Here is an 18,469-nt window from a genome sequence, read left to right as displayed (position 1 = left end):
ACGTATACATATATATATGGTTACAGATTCACTTGTTGTAATAGCATCTGTTCTCGTTGTCTACGGGAACGGATTGTCAGGTATTGATAAAAAATCACCGTCTTGTAAATATTGTTTATAACACCCTCTTCTAGTCAATGTATTTTCGTTATCCACATTCATTTTGATAAATCTGAAGAATAGTGGCCTCCTCACCGATTTCGTTGAACTTAGGCTTATTCGACGCGTTTTTGCGTAAAACGAAAGAATCTGGCAGAAAAAAGTGTCGCTCTGCCCTGCGAAGCGTTAAAGTTAACAGAAATCAGGTTATGATTCCTGTCATACCGACGAGCTGTAGCGATCCCGCCCAAGCACACCAGCGTTTTTTTCCCTCCACTACGCACACAGAAACGTTCTCGTCTGTCCGTAGTGTCCGTGTGACGACTCGCGTTCGGCTGTGTTCGGGCACGCTGAGCGCGTGTCACACGGACAAACTCCCGCGCTTTGTGTACGTAGTGGAGGGGGTAAAACCCGTAAAACGTTCGTGTGCTCGCTCGGACTCGGTATCGCAATTCGTACGAGCAAGGCAGCTAGCACGGCTTCATTCTGGTATCGCTGCCACTGGCGATTTTATTTGAACAGCACATTTGTTTTCCGTAGGATCTATAGTACATCGACGAACATTTGTGTGTTTTTCAGCTTACATCGAGTTTGCATTAGGTAAGTAATAAATCCTTGATGTAATTTAATACGTTTAGGACGTACGATATAAATGTGTAGAACGGGTTATTTTCTGAACGTCTGTGGATAGTCAAAAGTACAATCGTGCGTGACCTTTTCAGTTTCTTCCTCACATTGAAGATAGAAACTATGATTTAATAAATGCAACCATCATAGACATTCCAAAGTAAATTAAACTAAATTGCGTTTAATCAAAACAGTTATTTCAAGTATTTTAATGTGTTATTGTATTTCTGTATATACATTGCAACTGCATTTCAGTATTTGCTACGAATTGGCTGCGAGTATGTTGTGTCTGTCAAACGTATGCAGTTCAATATAGACATGATAATGCTGTCAGTATACTCGCAGCTAGTATTAAAACGCTCCTGTATTTTTCTTTTACAGACAATGGATCACGAAAGATATATGGTGTGCGAGTTTCCAAATAAAGAAGATAGTAGTACATTTATTGGATATTTGAAATGGCTGGAAGATAAATTTAAAATTACTGAATTAGATAATATAATTGAACGTGGGACGATAGTGAAAGTTCGATGGCCAAAAAACTGTGATGTAGGCCCACCAACAGCAACAATGAAAAAAAAATTGGCCAATTGTCAGTGAGAAAAGGTTGTAACAAAATTACGGGCATATGGAGGTAAGCAACAATATTGAATAATAAAGAACTAATTGATGCGGCAATATCGGTTTCTTAATGTGCAAGCAGATAGTTGAATTGAGTTTTGTGTAATTGCATTTATACTGCAGTTTACAAAAAAAATACGAAGTGATGAAAACTTTAAAATACTTCATTGTTATTAGAATTAACTACTAAGATATCCCATAGCAAAATGGCTATAATTATAATTCTAACATGCATTTTTTTTTTGTTTTATCGAATAATGTCTATAAAAAATTCCTAACTTAATACATTATGGTCGGTGTTTACAGTACAATTTTCCATACCATTGAACTAAATCTTTATGCAGCATTTTTAAAGTTTTATCTCCAAAGAGGAGTCTTAATTGTCAAACAATTGGCAATCATTTTTAATTTAAGTAAATATAAATATAAGTTTATATAAAATTTTAAATGACAAAATGCTTTATTAAAATTTTAGGATAGATCAAGATGCGCGAAATCAGAGACAATTTGGAAAAGTATGGTGTCACTGAATTTGATAAACATAACAGAAAACAGTTTACAAAAAGGCAAACAGAGAGTGACAGCGACGAATCGGAAGTAAAAGGAACAAAACAAAGTGCGCTAACAAAGTCGAAACAAAAAATTTATAATGACATATATTTTACATAACTAAATATGAATCATAATTTAAAATATCGCATGCTAAAAATAAATTTGCTATTGAATGAGTAATGTTTTTTTATTTATAGAAATGTACTTTAAACGTGAAAAAGGAGAAAGAACTTTTAAAACAGTACAAACATAACAAGCAGAAATACTCGTCACAGGTAATTTTCTTAAATCTATATATTATTTCTATTTAATGTTCTTTAGATCAAGAGACACGGTAGTGTCTCGCGCCAAGTACACGCGGAGCGAGACCGACCGTGACTCTTTTACGCGACGCGACGAGTTGCGAGTACCCGAGATGTTGAGATCTCGATAACGAGTGAACGGATCAAGTTCTAAGTAGGCTTGATCGATAGCTTGGGGTCCAATTAGGGGGGGGTTTCTCTCATAATATTCCGCTACGTGCCCTACGAGCGGAGATATTGCGACGCAAAGTCCAAATGTGAAAATTTATTTTTAAGATACGTCTCCTAACGCTGCGATCTATTATGACGTCATCAGAGAAACGTCACTTTCACTTTTTCGACGCTGGCGGCGCAGGTATCGCCAGTTTCGATATCGCGCGCGTATTTCAAAATTAGGTCGATAAACTTATCGGTCAGGAGGAAGATTTCTATTTAAGTAAAAATTAGGTATATATATAATAAATATTGAGTCAACGGAAAAGTAGGTTCTCTATGCTTGGCAGAAAGTGCCGCTAGGGAATTTTTAAGTCGATTCTTATGAATCAAGCTTGAATTTGATGTCTATGTATCCCAGGTTGCCGATGACAAGGTCTCCAGATAGTGCGCTTTATAGTTTTCGGTGTCCAGGTGTAATAATACGTTGAATTCGATGTCTACGTGTCCCAGGTTGCCGATGACGAGGTCCACATAGTGCGCTCCGTAGTTTTTGGTGTCTACGTGTGATAATATCTTGAATTCGATGTCCACGTGTCCCAGGTTGCCGATGACGGGATCCAGATAATGCGCTTCATAGATTTCGGTGTCCAGGTGTAATAATACGTTGAATTCGATGTCCACGTGTCCCAGGTTGCCGATGACGAGGTCCACACAGTGCGCTTCGTAGTTTTCGGTGTCCAGGTGTAATAATATGTTGAATGCGATGTCTACGTGTCCCAGGTTGCCGATGACGAGGTCCACATAGTGCGCTCCGTAGTTTTCGGTGTCTACGTGTATTAATACCTTGAATTCGATGTCCACGTGTCCCAGGTTGCCGATGACGAGGTCCACACAGTGCGCTTCATAGTTTTCGGTGTCCAGGTGTAATAATACGTTGAATTCGATGTCCACGTGTCCCAGGTTGCCGATGACGAGGTCCACACAGTGCGCTTCGTAGTTTTCGGTGTCCAGGTGTAATAATATGTTGAATGCGATGTCTACGTGTCCCAGGTTGCCGATGACGAGGTCCACATAGTGCGCTCCGTAGTTTTCGGTGTCTACGTGTATTAATACCTTGAATTCGATGTCCACGTGTCCCAGGTTGCCGATGACGAGGTCCACACAGTGCGCTTCGTAGTTTTCGGTGTCCAGGTGTAATAATACGTTGAATGCGATGTCTACGTGTCTCAGGTTGCCGATGACGAGGTCCACACAGTGCGCTCCATAGTTTTTGGTGTCTACGTGTATTAATATCTTGAATTCGATGTCCACGTGTCTCAGGTTGCCGATGACGGGATCCAGATAATGCGCTTCATAGATTTCGGTGTCCAGGTGTAATAATACGTTGAATTCGATGTCTACGTGTCCCAGGTTGCCGATGACGAGGTCCACATAGTGCGCTCCGTAGTTTTTGGTGTCTACGTGTATTAATATCTTGAATTCGATGTCCACGAGTCCCAGGTTGCCGATGACGGGATCCAGATAATGCGCTTCATAGTTTTCGGTGTCCAGGTGTAATCGTACGTTGAATTCGATGTCTAGGTATCCCCAGGTTGCCGATGACAAGGTCCACATAGTGCGCTCCGTAGTTTTCGGTGTCCACGTGTCCCAGGTTGCCGATGACGAGGTCCAGATATCGCGCTCCGTATTTTTCGGTGTCTAGGTGTAATAATACCTCGAATTTGATGTTCACGTGTCCCAGGTTGCCGATGACGAGATCCAGATAGTGCGCTTCATAGTTTTCGGTGTCCAGGTGTAATTGTACGTTGAATTCGATGTCTAGGTGTCCCAGGTTGCCGATGACAAGATCCACATAGTGCGCTCCGTAGTTTTCGGTGTCTACGTGTATTAATATTTTGAATTCGATGTCCACGTATCCCAGGTTGCCGATGACGAGATCCAGATAGTGCGCTTCATAGTTTCCGGTGTCCAGGTGTAATCGTACGTTGAATTTGATGTCTACGTGTCCCAGGTTGCCGATGACGAGGTCCACATAGTGCGCTTCGTAGTTTTCGGTGTCCAGGTGTAATAATATGTTGAATTCAATGTTTAGGTGTCCCAGGTTGCCGATGACAAGGTCCACATATTGCGTTCCGTAGTTTTTGGTGTCTACGTGTATTAATACCTTGAAATTGATGTCTAGGTGTCCCAGGTTGCTGATGACGAGGTCCACATAATGCGTTTCATAGTTTTTGGTGTCTAGGTGTATTAATAACTTTAAATCTGAATGGGTGCGTTCAGCCGATACTCCGCTAGCCTAGCAATCGTGAGCAGTTGCTCGTTTGTGCTCGTTTCTTCTCTTTTTAATCCAGTAAGTCAAAAAAGAGGAAACGAGCGAAAACGAGCGACTGCTCACGATTGCTAGGCTAGCAAAGTATCGGCTGAACGCACCCAATGTAGGACACATAGATATCGAATTCGAGGTATTAATACATGTAGACACCGAAAACTACGAAGCGCACTATGTGGACCTCGTCATCGGCAACTTGGAACACGTGGCCATCAAATTCAAGGTATTAATACACCTGGACACCGAAAACTATAGAGCGCGCTATGTGGACCTCGTCATCGGCAACCTGGGACACCTAAACATTGAATTCAAGCTTGATTCATAAAAATCGACTTAAAATTTCCTTAGCGGCAGAATTAAAATTATGTCATGACATAATAAAAATCGCTGAATTAAAATTATGTCTAGACATAATAAAAATTGGACAAAAATTATGTTTAGACATAATAAAAATTGGATGAATTAAAATTATGTCTGACGTAAAAATAATTTTTGGAAAAAGTTGGTAAGAAATAATTTATACAAGCAACGTAATATACATGCATATTATACATAAAAGCAATGTCCGGCAATGTGTATATATATATATTTACAACTTCAGACACATTTCTTTATAAGGTGTAATTTTTTTTTGTTAAGATTAAGATGCGTAACACTACAAAAAGGCGTGATATCTGTACAAAATTACCTTTTTCGAAAAAAAGGTAAAAAAATGCGCCAAGTACACGCATAGTAGTACATATGTATTATGTTGTTACCTCGAAAAAAACAAAGTGGTAGTATTATACCTCGAAATAACACCTTGTACATACTGTTTATACAATGCGTAATACTACAAAAAGGCGTGATATCTGTACAAAATTACCTTTTTTAAAAAAAAGGTAAAGAAAGGCGCCAAGTACACGCATAGTAGTGTATATGTTGTTACCTCGAAAAAAAAAAACAGTGGTAGTATTATACCTTAAAAAAATCTAAGTAACAAGTGGTAGACGAAATCTTTGTATCTTGAAAAATCTCGAAAAAACCTAAACAGTGGTATCTTCACCTAAAAAAAAACAAAGTAGTAGTATTATACCTCGAAAAAACCTAAGTAACAAGTGGTGGACGTAAGCTTTGTATCTCCAAAAATCGCATCACAAAATTACGTTACCTTATCAAAAAATGAGTCGCGCTTCAAGTGATCTATTATTACAATTACAAAAAAGAAATGATATCTCTTTTTAAATTACAGCGCCAATTACAGAGAACATACACTGAGAAAAAAAATTTGTCAATCCCAAGAAATATTTAGTCCGATACGTTCAACTAAACATTTTAGTTAGTTAACTAAACATTAGTTGAATTAATTAATTCTTGATTAAAGAAACGAAATAAATTGTTGAAACAACTAATATTTAGTTAACTAACTAAAATGTTTAGTTGAACGTATCGAACTAAATATTTCTTGGGATTAACAATTTTTTTTCTCAGTATATTTTTCGAGATACAAAGATTACGTCTGCCACTTGTTACTTAGGTTTTTTCAAGGTATAATATTACTACTGCTTTTCTTCAATTAGAATAAAAAATTGAATCATGAAGAATTACACAGAGGTAACAGTACAAAATACAAATATTTTATTAAATTATTTAAACCCAACAAGGGAATACAAGGTATTTAAATACAAAGTTTATATATGTATTTTAAAAGATTTAATCGCATCGCAAAGAATTACAGAGGTAACAGTACAAAAAATAAAAATATTTTATTAAAATACATAAATTTTTCTTGTCAAAAAACTTGGCGCTGCTAGAGAGAGAGAGAGAGAGAGAGAGAGAGAGAGAGAGAGAGAGACCTTTTACAAATGTAAATATTACTTATTCTATACTTATTCTATACTTTTAATTCTAATCGCTTTAAAAATCTAAACTTATCCTAACTTATCCTATACTTAATAATAAGCCGCATTATTCACCGTCACACACACACACACACACACACACACACACACACACACACACACACACACACACACACACACACACACACACCCACACCCACACCCACACCCACACCCACACCCACACCCACACCCACACCCACACCCCAACCCACACACACACCCACACCCACACCCACACCCACACCCACACCCACACCCACACACACACACACACACACACACACACCCACACCCACACCCACACCCACACCCACACACACACCCACACCCACACCCACACCCACACCCACACCCACACCCACACCCACACCCACACCCACACCCACACCCACACCCACACCCACACACACACCCACACCCACACCCACACCCACACCCACACCCACACCCACACCCACACACACACACACACACACACACACACACACACACACACACACACACACCAAGCTGACCTAATTTTAAGGTCTAGCAGCGCCAAGTTTTTTGACAAGAAAAATTTATGTATTTTAATAAAATATTTTTATTTTTTGTACTGTTACCTCTGTAATTCTTTGCGATGCGATTAAATCTTTTAAAATACATATATAAACTTTGTATTTAAATACCTTGTATTCCCTTGTTGGGTTTAAATATTTTAATAAAATATTTGTATTTTGTACTGTTACCTCTGTGTAATTCTTCATGATTCAATTTTTTATTCTAATCGAAGAAAAGCAGTAGTAATATTATACCTCGAAAAAACCTAAGTAACAAGTGGCAGACGTAATCTTTGTATCTCGAAAAATATACTGAGAAAAAAAATTGTTAATCCCAAGAAATATTTAGTTCGATACGTTCAACTAAACATTTTAGTTAGTTAACTAAATATTAGTTGTTTCAACAATTTATTTCGTTTCTTTAATCAAGAATTAATTAATTCAACTAATGTTTAGTTAACTAACTAAAATGTTTAGTTGAACGTATCGGACTAAATATTTCTTGGGATTGACAAATTTTTTTTCTCAGTGTATGTTCTCTGTAATTGGCGCTGTAATTTAAAAAGAGATATCATTTCTTTTTTGTAATTGTAATAATAGATCACTTGAAGCGCGACTCATTTTTTGATAAGGTAACGTAATTTTGTGATGAGATTTTTGGAGATACAAAGCTTACGTCCACCACTTGTTACTTAGGTTTTTTCGAGGTATAATACTACTACTTTGTTTTTTTTTTAGGTGAAGATACCACTGTTTAGGTTTTTTCGAGATTTTTTAAGATACAAAGATTTCGTCTACCACTTGTTACTTAGATTTTTTTAAGGTATAATTCTTTTTATTTGAAACGTGACAAAACTTTGAGATATAAATTTATACTATTATAGAATAAATCTGTGGATGTAATACAGATAACGAAAAATCTCCCGTTCAATTAAAGTCACAACTAACAATCATTGAATTAAATGAAGAAAACAATAAATTGCAAAGAGACAACAAAAGACTACGCACGTTACGATCTGTCAACGAAGGTATTCTTGTTGAATATTTTTCTCTCTGTAACAGTTCTTAGCCGGTTGAGTAATTTTTACTAATGGTTAAAATAGGTTCGGAGTATCTCACTGTTTTTATTACTTCTTGTATAGCTCAAATTATACACTATCAGATCAAATGGATTTCAATTTTTATCTGAATAATTTTTTTAAATATTATTGTCGATTTATTTTATTTTATAATACTTGCAACTCACCATATAAATGGGTAGGTAGAGTTATAAATAGCGAATACGAAATGTTAATCACAAATTCCTTCACAAATATATCTTTATATGCTTTTTCTTGAACGTTTTTTGGAATATCCTTGGTTACCGTTATTAATTTTTTAAATTTGCCAAAGATGGAAAAAATGGTAAAAGAACTCGGGTTAATTTGCAATTTGCATCATAGAAAATCGAGTCTCTCAATGATCAAATAGATAAGCTGGAAGAGGTATATATAATTTTGATTTACATTGGCATTACATTGAATATTTGTAAATAGTATGAAACAATGTGCTAATTATATGCTCATTTGTTTTGTAGAAAATACAAGCAATAAATAACTGCATTATTGAACGTGAACGAGGTTACACTCCTCCAGCAATGACATTAGACTCTGATCCGTTCTGCATCAGCAAATTGAATCTACCAAACAATAAATTGGAATCGTCTGCAACCGATGCATCGCCAGCATCGATAATGCAAAATAAGGAGTTAGATCTACCAAGCGATAAGTTGAAATTGTCTTCAAGATCGGTTACAGTTTTGTGAACCAGCATCACATGAGCCGACACTTCTGACATTTGGACATAATTTAGTACCACAAAATTCCAACCCAGAATCATTGCTGGAAGACTTCCCTGATACTCCAGACGTCGCGATAAAAGTAGTCAACACACGTGAATTGGAACATGTACATGAATCGAACCATGCAGCAGATACAGCAAAGTCTTCGAATGATCATCAATCAATCGCAATACACAAGCCAAAAGTTAAAATTATTATATATTTTAATTACAATGCTATTTAAAATAGAAATTAATATTTTTGGAGTTTTGATCTTCAAGTGTATTATTATAGTTATAGATGTTGGTTTGGTTTTCAATTCTCACCTAATGCAATTTTATGAATATGAATATCGTTACATTTAATAATTATCTAAAAATGTTATCATATTTTATACAAAATATTTAACACAGGAACAGACAGTCGACCTTAGAGGGCCAGAACCTTGTATAGTGAATGCCATTCGCCTTTCCTTGTGCAATCACACATTTGTCTCTAAGTTGATATGCGAGATGATGTCTTTGCTATTTTCAAAAGAAGAGTTAGCTACCTCTTTGCTTACAGGAACTGTGGCAAATTTTCATTGCGAAAAAGGTATAGCCGCTAAAAAGAAACTCGACACGGTGAAAATTGAAGTTATGAAAGGTATGACTATAATTTGTGCAACAGTATTGATTTTATATAGTTAGTTTGAAAACTGATAAATATACGTGCTTTTTAGCATACGTTAAGAAGAAATTTCCAACAAAAAAAGATTTCGACAAGATGTTCCGCAAAGCAGTGCAGCAGAAGTGCAATAATGCAGTTCCTCAAAATAGAGGACTAAATAATAAAGGAGAAACCAATTAAGTAAGATTAAATAAGGAACCAACGTAAAGGCGAAGAACCTAAACAATGCAGGATTAAGCGTCGTAAATAGAATTAAGTAGAATAACGATTATATTTTCCACGATTGTTTTTTAATAATTGAGATCAATACAATTACAATACAAATAGTCAGATTGTTGTATTATTATTTGTATTTGACCATGCGATTAAAAGTACAACTAACAATTAATGTCACAGTGTTTTGCTTTATTTCTATAGAAATATATATATATATATATATATATATATATATATATATAAGTACCGTCCGTCTGTCTGTCTGTCTGTCTGTCTGTCTGTATGTACGCGAACTACTCATTCGTTAGTGGACCGAATTTTTACCAAAAGTATATGAAACAGGGGTAGAATTTCCCGGGGATGAAAATGTCGTGGCCATTTTTTTGCTACCGATTTTCTGGAAACCGATTTTTCTAATTCTTCTAATTTTTCGGGAAATAATTGACTAAATTTAAAAGAATTATATATGAAACAGGGGTAGAATTTCCCGGGGAGTGCCATAAAGTGTATAGTTTTTTGTTAACAACCTTTTAGAAACTAATTTTTTTAATTTTTTTAGAGAAAGAGAGAGCAAGAAAGAGAGAGAGAGAGAGGGACCGAATTTTTACTACGAGTACATGAAATAGGGGTAGAATTTCCCGGGGAGTGCCATAAAGTGTATAGTTTTTTGTAATTTCTTTAATTTTTTTTAGAGAAAGAGAGAGCAAGAGAGAGAGAGAGAGAGAAAGAGAATCAAATTTATTAATTTAAAATCAAATGGGATGAATATAATTTATTTAACACAAAATTGTAATAATTTATGTTTTAACATGTAATAATTTATAATAAACATGTAATAATTTATGTTTTATTATGTTTTAACATGTAATAATTTATAATAAACATGTAATAATTTATGTTTTATTATGTTAACATGTAATAATATGTAATAATTTATGTAAATTAATGTAACATGTAATAATTTATGTTTTATTATGTTATTTAACATTAATAATAAATAAATAACATATAACATAATAAAACATAAATTATTACATGTTAATAATAATTGTATTTTCGCGGCGACGTTCGCGTTCACGGCCACGCCCGCGTCCACGGCCACGCCCGCTTCCACGTCCTCGGCCTCTTCCTCCTCTGGCCCATCGTCGAGGTTTATTTATTGCTGTAAAAAATATAATTTTTATTTTTATTTAGTATTATTTATTATTATTCTATATTATTTTATTATTTTATTTATTTAGTATTATTTATTATTCTATATTATTTATTATTCTATATACTTACGATGCAATATCTCATCCTCCAGTGACACTGGAGGAATCTCAGTAGCCACCACTGCAGGCTGTGGATTGTCAGCAGCCACCACTGCAGGTTGTAAATTGTCAGCAGCCACCACAGCCTGCAGTGGTGGTTGCTTGGCCAAAGCAGCGGCCAGTTGCCGCTGCAACTCCTGCAACTTCCTCTTTAAATGCCGATTTTTGGCATTAATATCCTCCATGTCATTCTAAAAAAAGATATATAAATCTATATAGATATTTAATAACGGCAATTTCTCTTTCTCTCTATCTCTCTTAACTTCATTCTCTCTCTCTCTCTCTCTCTCTCTCTCTCTCTCTCTCTCTCTCTCTCTTTCTCTCTCTCTCTCACACACACACACACACACTTTCTCTTTTTCTCTCTTTTAATATCATTCTCTATCTTTCATTCTGTCATTTTTCTCTCTCTCTTTCTCTTTCTATAAAATTCAAATTTACTTACATTATGCTCCTGTGAAGTGCATGCATTTTCGCTGTTTCTTTCGATCTCTGTAGGCATTTTAAACTACATCGTATATAATATTATATACTATATTATTATATAGAAGAAATATGCAGGACAGCTTCAAAAACAATTGGAGATGTGGTACGCGTATAATATGAATATTGTGGATAAAAAGTTACCATGGTGATGGAATAAATGTATTTAAATATTTATTAAATGTAATAAATGTGTTTAAATATTTGTAATAGATATTTTTACATTAATAATTACATTTTTATTACATTTTTCTTTTAATATATATAGATAAAAAATACATTATATAAAAAAGCTGCTGTGCGCTTTTAAAAAACGGCTGCTGTGCGACGATACAGAGCAGCTGTGTGCCTGTATAAAATAGGGTGCTGTGGGCCGACACAGAGCTGCTGTGCGCCTGTACAAAAAAGGCTGCTGTGCGCTTTTAAAAAACGGCTACTGTGCGCCGAGACAGAGCTGCTGTGCGCCTGTAAAAAACGGATGTTATCCGCCGAGCCGACACAGAGCTGCTGTGCGCCTGTACAAAAAAAACTGCTGTGCGCTTTTAAAAAACGGCTACTGTGCGCCGAGACAGAGCAGCTGTGCGCCTGTAAAAACCGGCTGTTATCCGCAGATACAGAGCTGCTGTGCGCCTGTATAAAAAAGGTTGCTGTGCGCCTGTAAAAAAACGACTACTATCCGCCGATACAGAGCTGCTGTGCGCCTATATAAAGAAACAATAAAACAGAAAAAGCAAGAGAAAGAAAAGATCTATTAAGAAAATTGATATATTAATGCAAATAAGTAGTTTGCGCTCAGAATATATTTGAAAACTAATATAGATTTGAAAAATAATTGTATTTATTTACGTATATTGTTATTTATTTACGTATTGTTATATAACATTTCGTATAAATACCTACGGTACGACGTAAATAATTATGCCTCAAAAAAGAAAATACGGAAATTTGACTAAAGTGAGTCGCGAAAATAAACTCTTACGACAAATGCGCAAAAATGAAAGTTCGGAGGAAAGGTCTCAACGACTCGAAGCTAATGCTCAAAGAATTTCTCAGCATAGGGCGAATGAAAATAATGACGCAAAGACTAAACGACTCGAAGCTGATGCTCAGAGACATACTCAGCAAAGGGTCAATAAAAATAATGACGCAAACACTAAACGACTCGAAGCTGATGCTCAGAGACATACTCAGCAAAGGGTCAATGAAAATAATGACGCAAGGACTCAACGACTCAAAGCTGATGCTCAGAGACATGCTCAGCAGAGGGTCAATGAAAATAATGACGCAAAGACTCAACGACTCGAAGCTGATGCTCAGAGACATGCTCAGCAAAGGGTCAATGAAAATAATGACGCAAGGACTCAACGACTCGAAGCTGATGCTCAGAGACATGCTCAGCAAAGGGTCAATGAAAATGATGACGCAAGGACTCAACGACTCGAAGCTGATGCTCAGAGACATGCTCAGCAGAGGGTCAATGAAAATGATGACGCAATGAATAAACGACTCAAAGCTGATGCCCAGAGACATGCTCAGGGAAGGCACCAAGCTAGACAATTAAATCATCACATTGCGCTAATTTCAAAAGAACATGAAATAAATGTGCCAGTTCATACACTTGGCCAAATGAATGTAGAATGTCAATTTTGCAAATCGTTAAACTTTGCATGTGAAAAATCTAAAGATGGAAAATTTACATATTGTTGCCAAAAGGGAAAGCTTAAATTAAAACCAATAAATTGTCCTAATTTTCTTAAAAAATTATATATGGGAAATGATTCTGTATCAAAAAATTTTCTTGATAATATTCGTTCATATAATAGCGCTTTAGCTATGGCTTCCATGGGTGCCCCGGGCAATAGAAATCCATTGGATGTTGTGAACAATGCTCCTTATTGCTTGAAGATTCATGGGCAATATCATCATTTGACCACAACGGCAATGCGCCCAGCGGATGGGCAAGCTCCGCGTTTTGCGCAGCTTTATTTTTTAGATACAGAAGAAGCTATTAATCATAGAATGAATAATAAAGCTAATCAAAAGTGTGATCCAGTCTTAATGAAAGATTTGTCCTGCTTTATGATCCAAAGCAATGAATTTGCAAAAACTTTTAAGATGATGCGTCAAGTTGAACAAGATCTTAATCCGAGAGGCAATAAAGCCATAAATTTAATGTTGTCCTTTCGAAATGATCCTCAACACGATCAAAGAAGATACAATGCTCCACGAGCTAATGAAATAGCTGTGGTTTTTCAAAATGTTGATGGTGAGCCTCCATTTGAGAGAGATATTCGAATTTATAACAAAAATTCGAACGATGTTCAACAAATATCAATTCTAGACAAAAGATGTGATCCAATGTGTTATCCGTTGTTATATCCATATGGTAACGATGGATGGCATTCACAACTTAAATCATATAATCTTAAATATCCAGGATTTAAAGTAACTCAAATGGATTATTATGCTCACCTGTTGGCACCAAGAGTTGAATTTAGTCAATTTAAAAAGGCAGGAAAATTAAGATGTCAGTTTATACTTGATGCTTATATGAAAACTGAAGCAAATAGGCTTAATTATATTAAATTAAATCAACCTCAATTAAGAGCAGAACTTTATTCGGGATTAATGGATCACCTAGATAATCGAGCACAAAATGAAGGAATTAAAGCTGGTATACCTGTAATATTACCATCTTCATTTATGGGCAGTCCAAGAAATATGCAAGAAAGATATCAAGATGCCATGTCTCTGGTTAGAAAGTTTGGTAAACCTGATATTTTTCTTACGATGACTTGCAATCCTCAATGCCCCGAAATTAAAGATAATCTTGATGGATGTTTAATTGAATTTCGACCTGATTTGGTCGCTAAAACATTTAATTTGGATGTCAAAGAAGTTTTAAAAGATTTAACCCAAAATAATATTTTTGGAAATATTGTAGCTTATGCAGGTGTGATTGAATTTCAAAAAAGAGGACTTCCACATTTGCATTTACTTGCAATGTTGAGTGATGAAGATAAGCCCAGACTTCAAGAAGTCATTGACATGATGGTATGGGCTGAAATTCCTGACAAAGAAAGATATCCAGAACTTAATGTAAAAGTTTTGAGGCACATGATTCATGGTCCTTGTGGAGATCATTCTCAGAGATATCCTTGCACTGGGGATGATGGAAAATGTTCAAAAGGTTTTCCAAAAGAGTTTCGTGAAGAAACTAATGCTAATGTAAATGGATATCCTATGTATCAACGAAGGAATTTTAAGAAAAAATGATGGGTAGTACCATATTCACCATATTTAATTATGAAATATGATCGACATATCAATTTGGAAATATGTTCATCAGTGAAGAGCGTAAAATACTTATATAAATATATTCATAAAGGATTTGATTGTGCTGCAATTGAAGTACAAGCACAAGATGGCACAAGGTTAATTAAAATAGATGAAGTTAATTCATACCTGGATGCAAGATATGTTAGTGCTCCAGAAGCAATGTGGAGACTGAACGGATATGATCTGTTCATGAAGTCTCACACAGTAATAAGACTGGCAGTTCATTTGCCTAATCGCCAAATGGTTTATTTCCGAGCGGGAAATGAAGAACAAGCTGCTCAAAGAGAGCTAACTCGAGATACCACGTTGACTGCATGGTTTAAATTAAATCAATCTGATGAAAATGCGGTGCATTTTCTTTACACAGATATTCCTTATCATTATATCTATGATAAAAAAGAAACTAAGTGGAAGCCACGCAAAAAGGGTGGTGATAAAATAATTTCAAGACTTTATACAGTAAGTATAAAAGATATTGAGAGATTTTATCTCCGTCTTCTTCTACTTCATGTAGTTGGAGCTAAATGTTTTGAAGATTTGAGAACTGTAAATGGAGTTCTTTATAAAACGTTTAAGGATGCAGCAATTGCAAAAAATTTGGTAGAAGCTGATGATCTTTGGGAAAAAACGCTGGAAGAAGCAACAGATTCCAAAATGCCCGTACAACTTCGAGAGCTATTTGCCTACATTTGCATCTATGGAACTCCAACAGATGTACTAACTCTTTGGAATAAATATAAAGATCACATGATTGAAGACTTTGTACACAACAATGTTGTCAATCCTGAAAATATGGCTTTAAACCATATACAAGAAATTCTGAAAAATAATGGAAGTAGCTGTGAGAACTTCCAATTGCCAAATCCAATTCCAGTGAATATTTACGTCACAGAATATAATGTAGATGAAGAAAGAAGACGTGGTGACTATTTATTATCAACATTAAATGTTGAACAAAGATACGTGTACGATATAGTTATGCGAGCGATTGACAATGAGAATGAACCTCAGCGGTTATTTTATATTGACGGGTTTGCAGGAAGTGGAAAAACCTATCTATTTAACACATTTCTGAGTGTTATTCGAGGAAAAAACGAAATGGTTATTCCATGTGCTTCAACTGGCATTGCAGCCACACTTCTAAAAGGAGGAAAAACTTATCATTCCCTGTTCAAACTTTCAATACCAATTGATGCTGGAGCTAAATCTAATATAAGAGGAAACTCTCAAGCTGCACGAGAACTGATCTCTGCTAAACTCATTATATGGGATGAGGTGAGCATGACGGTTGGGCATGCCTTAACAGCAGTTGATAAACTCTTCAAGGATCTAATGAAGAATCCTAGACCATTTGGAGGAAAAGTTATTTTATTTGCAGGAGATTTCAGACAAAATCTCCCAGTAGTACCTCATGCACATAAAGCAGCCATAATTGAGTCAACTGTCAAATACAATCCTATATGGAGAAATGTAACTCAGGTTAAATTACAGCAAAATATGAGAACTGCGGATGAAAAGGAATTTGCAAATTGGCTAATGCAATTAGGAGATGGTAAATTGTCAAGTACAGATGGATTACATCTTGATACAATTGAAATCCCCCAGGATTTTATATCAAAAGAATCTATTATTACTGAGATTTTTGGTGATAGAATCACCATGGAACAGATTAGAGAAAATCCAGATCGAGCGATTCTTTGTCCTAAAAATGAAGATACTTTCAAAATTAATGACGAAATCCTTCGTTTAATGGAAGGAGAAGAAAAGGAATATCTATCAATTGACTCTATTGTAAGTGATGATCCACAAGAGCAATTGAATTATCCGACTGAGTTTTTAAATTCTATGACACCTTCTGGAATGCCAGTTCATCGACTTAAAATAAAAGTCAGTGTTACAATTATCTTATTAAGAAATTTAAATACTAAGAAAGGACTTTGCAATGGCACAAGATTTATTGTTACAGATTTGAAACATAATCTTATTTATGCGGAGGTTCTAACTGGTCCTGCTCGAGGCCAGATTGTCTTCATCCCAAAAATCGATTTCATTACAAATGACTCGGAAGTTCCATTCAAGCTTAAACGGAGACAGTTTCCTATTCGAGTATCATTTGCTATGACAATAAATAAATCTCAAGGACAAACTTTACAAAAAGTTGGGATTTATCTGCCACATCCTGTATTTGCTCATGGTCAACTCTATGTGGCATTTTCTAGAGCAACCAAAAAGGAAAATGTCAAAATTAAGATTGATGAAACAAGCAATCAAGGACATCTCATTGAAGAAAATCCAGAATCTTATACAAAAAATATCGTATACAAAGAAGTTTTATAAATTAAACAAATAAAAAATTGTATCAGAGCTAATAATATAGTGAGTCAGCGGGGGGATTAGCTTTGAGGCCCGCGCAAAGCGCGGGCCAAAAAGCTGATTGGCGGGGGAATAGCTTTGAGGCCCGCGCGAAGCGCGGGCCGAAAAGCTAGTATATATATACTAATATATATATAGACACCTATAGCTGCACAGTTTTTTTTTAATAAAAACGAGATATATTAATATATATACATACATACATATGGGGCATTCCACGCCAATTCGCAAGGGGTCGAACTTCGACCTTTTTATTTTTGATGGCCGCTCGTTTTTTAACAGGTCTTTACGAGTATTAGACCCCTGTTAAATCGTTTCAATAATAAATGTAGCGTTTCCGAAATAGAGCCTGCGCAAAATGAGGACTGCAAAATTTTCAATGAATTTTTTCGCCTATTAGACAACGTCTAAGAAAAAAATTCATTGAACATAAAATACGCTATTTAGATCATAGTTAAAAAAAAATTATCTCAAATTTTTATAATAATGATTTTAAACTAATAAAGTAAAAAAACACACAAAAATTTGAATATCTTAAAAACCCCATTTTTATTTTTTTGAAATTTATAGGGAATATTCTAGGGAGTATTAGAAGAATTTTAAGGCTAGTTGAAAGTTGCGCAGAATTTTTGGGAATTTTTTATAAATTTTTTTGTGAGGCAGTAGTAATATTTGCCTCACAAAAGTGTAGTTAAAAACGCGTTTCAGACAATTCTGAATCGATTTAGATATACTTTTTTACTAAAGCATGATGAAGATCTCGGCATAGCACACGACAATTGCGATGAATAGTGTGGGAAAGGCGAAAAAAATAGATTTATGAGGAAGTTTAATTCAATAAGTACATTTGATTATACTGAGCACAAAATAATAAAATTATAAATAATATGTTCTTAAACAAATGTACTTATTGAATTAAACTTCCTCATAAATCTATTTTTTTCGCCTTTCCCACACTATTCATCGCAATTGTCGTGTGCTATGCCAAGATCTTCATCATGCTTTAGTAAAAAAGTATATCTAAATCGATTCAGAATTGTTTGAAACGCGTTTTTAACTACACTTTTGTGAGTCAAATATTACTACTGCCTCACAAAAAAATTTATAAAAAATTCCCAAAAATTCTGCGCAACTTTCAACTAGTCTTAA

General features: G+C 35.3%; 2 protein-coding genes and 1 pseudogene across 4 annotated transcripts; 2 read left to right on the top strand and 1 right to left on the bottom strand.

Moving 5' to 3' along the window:
• Window positions 1-27: 27 nt before the first annotated feature.
• Window positions 28-10,034, top strand: LOC143903214 (uncharacterized; annotated as a pseudogene). Its single transcript, XR_013258648.1, has 9 exons — window positions 28-1,360; window positions 1,823-1,981; window positions 2,095-2,174; window positions 3,852-3,873; window positions 8,002-8,136; window positions 8,490-8,592; window positions 8,685-9,132; window positions 9,341-9,572; window positions 9,649-10,034. The product of XR_013258648.1 is annotated as an uncharacterized LOC143903214 (transcript).
• Window positions 10,035-10,818: 784 nt separating this feature from the next.
• Window positions 10,819-11,614, bottom strand: LOC143903248 (uncharacterized). Its single transcript, XM_077416701.1, has 2 exons — window positions 11,097-11,614; window positions 10,819-10,974 (listed from the first exon to the last, which is right to left on the bottom strand). The coding sequence occupies exons 1-2, from the start codon at window positions 11,308-11,310 to the stop codon at window positions 10,844-10,846; spliced, it is 345 nt and encodes a 114-aa protein (XP_077272827.1). The 5' UTR covers window positions 11,311-11,614; the 3' UTR covers window positions 10,819-10,843.
• A 4,535-nt stretch (window positions 11,615-16,149) lies between these two features.
• Window positions 16,150-17,350, top strand: LOC143903206 (uncharacterized). Of its 2 annotated transcripts, XR_013258645.1 has the most exons (3): window positions 16,150-16,499; window positions 16,600-16,834; window positions 16,914-17,350. XR_013258645.1 is itself a non-coding variant. In XM_077416662.1 (2 exons), the coding sequence occupies exons 1-2, from the start codon at window positions 16,229-16,231 to the stop codon at window positions 16,695-16,697; spliced, it is 369 nt and encodes a 122-aa protein (XP_077272788.1). In that variant the 5' UTR covers window positions 16,150-16,228; the 3' UTR covers window positions 16,698-17,350. The 2 variants fall into 2 exon arrangements, 1 of the variants encoding a protein (XP_077272788.1); XM_077416662.1 differs by having other exon boundaries at window positions 16,600-17,350.
• Window positions 17,351-18,469: the final 1,119 nt, after the last annotated feature.

Source organism: Temnothorax americanus, unplaced genomic scaffold (assembly GCF_048541705.1).
Source record: "Temnothorax americanus isolate GAGA-0224 unplaced genomic scaffold, ASM4854170v1 Scaffold44, whole genome shotgun sequence".
NCBI lineage: Eukaryota > Metazoa > Arthropoda > Insecta > Hymenoptera > Formicidae > Temnothorax > Temnothorax americanus.
The sequence above is the reverse complement of the archived record's forward strand: the minus strand, read 5'-3'. Positions and strand labels throughout refer to the sequence as shown.

Excerpts from the sequence above, each read along its gene's own strand:
- LOC143903206 (XM_077416662.1), top strand. The coding sequence starts at position 16,229 with ATGACGGTTGGGCATGCCTTAACAGCAGTTGATAAACTCTTCAAGGAT. Across the intron at positions 16,500-16,599 it reads GCTAATGCAATTAGGAGATG|AATCACCATGGAACAGATTA; the intron begins GTAAATTGTCAA and ends TTTTGGTGATAG.
- LOC143903248 (XM_077416701.1), bottom strand. The coding sequence starts at position 11,310 with ATGGAGGATATTAATGCCAAAAATCGGCATTTAAAGAGGAAGTTGCAG. Across the intron at positions 10,975-11,096 it reads GGAGGATGAGATATTGCATC|CAATAAATAAACCTCGACGA; the intron begins GTAAGTATATAG and ends TATTTTTTACAG.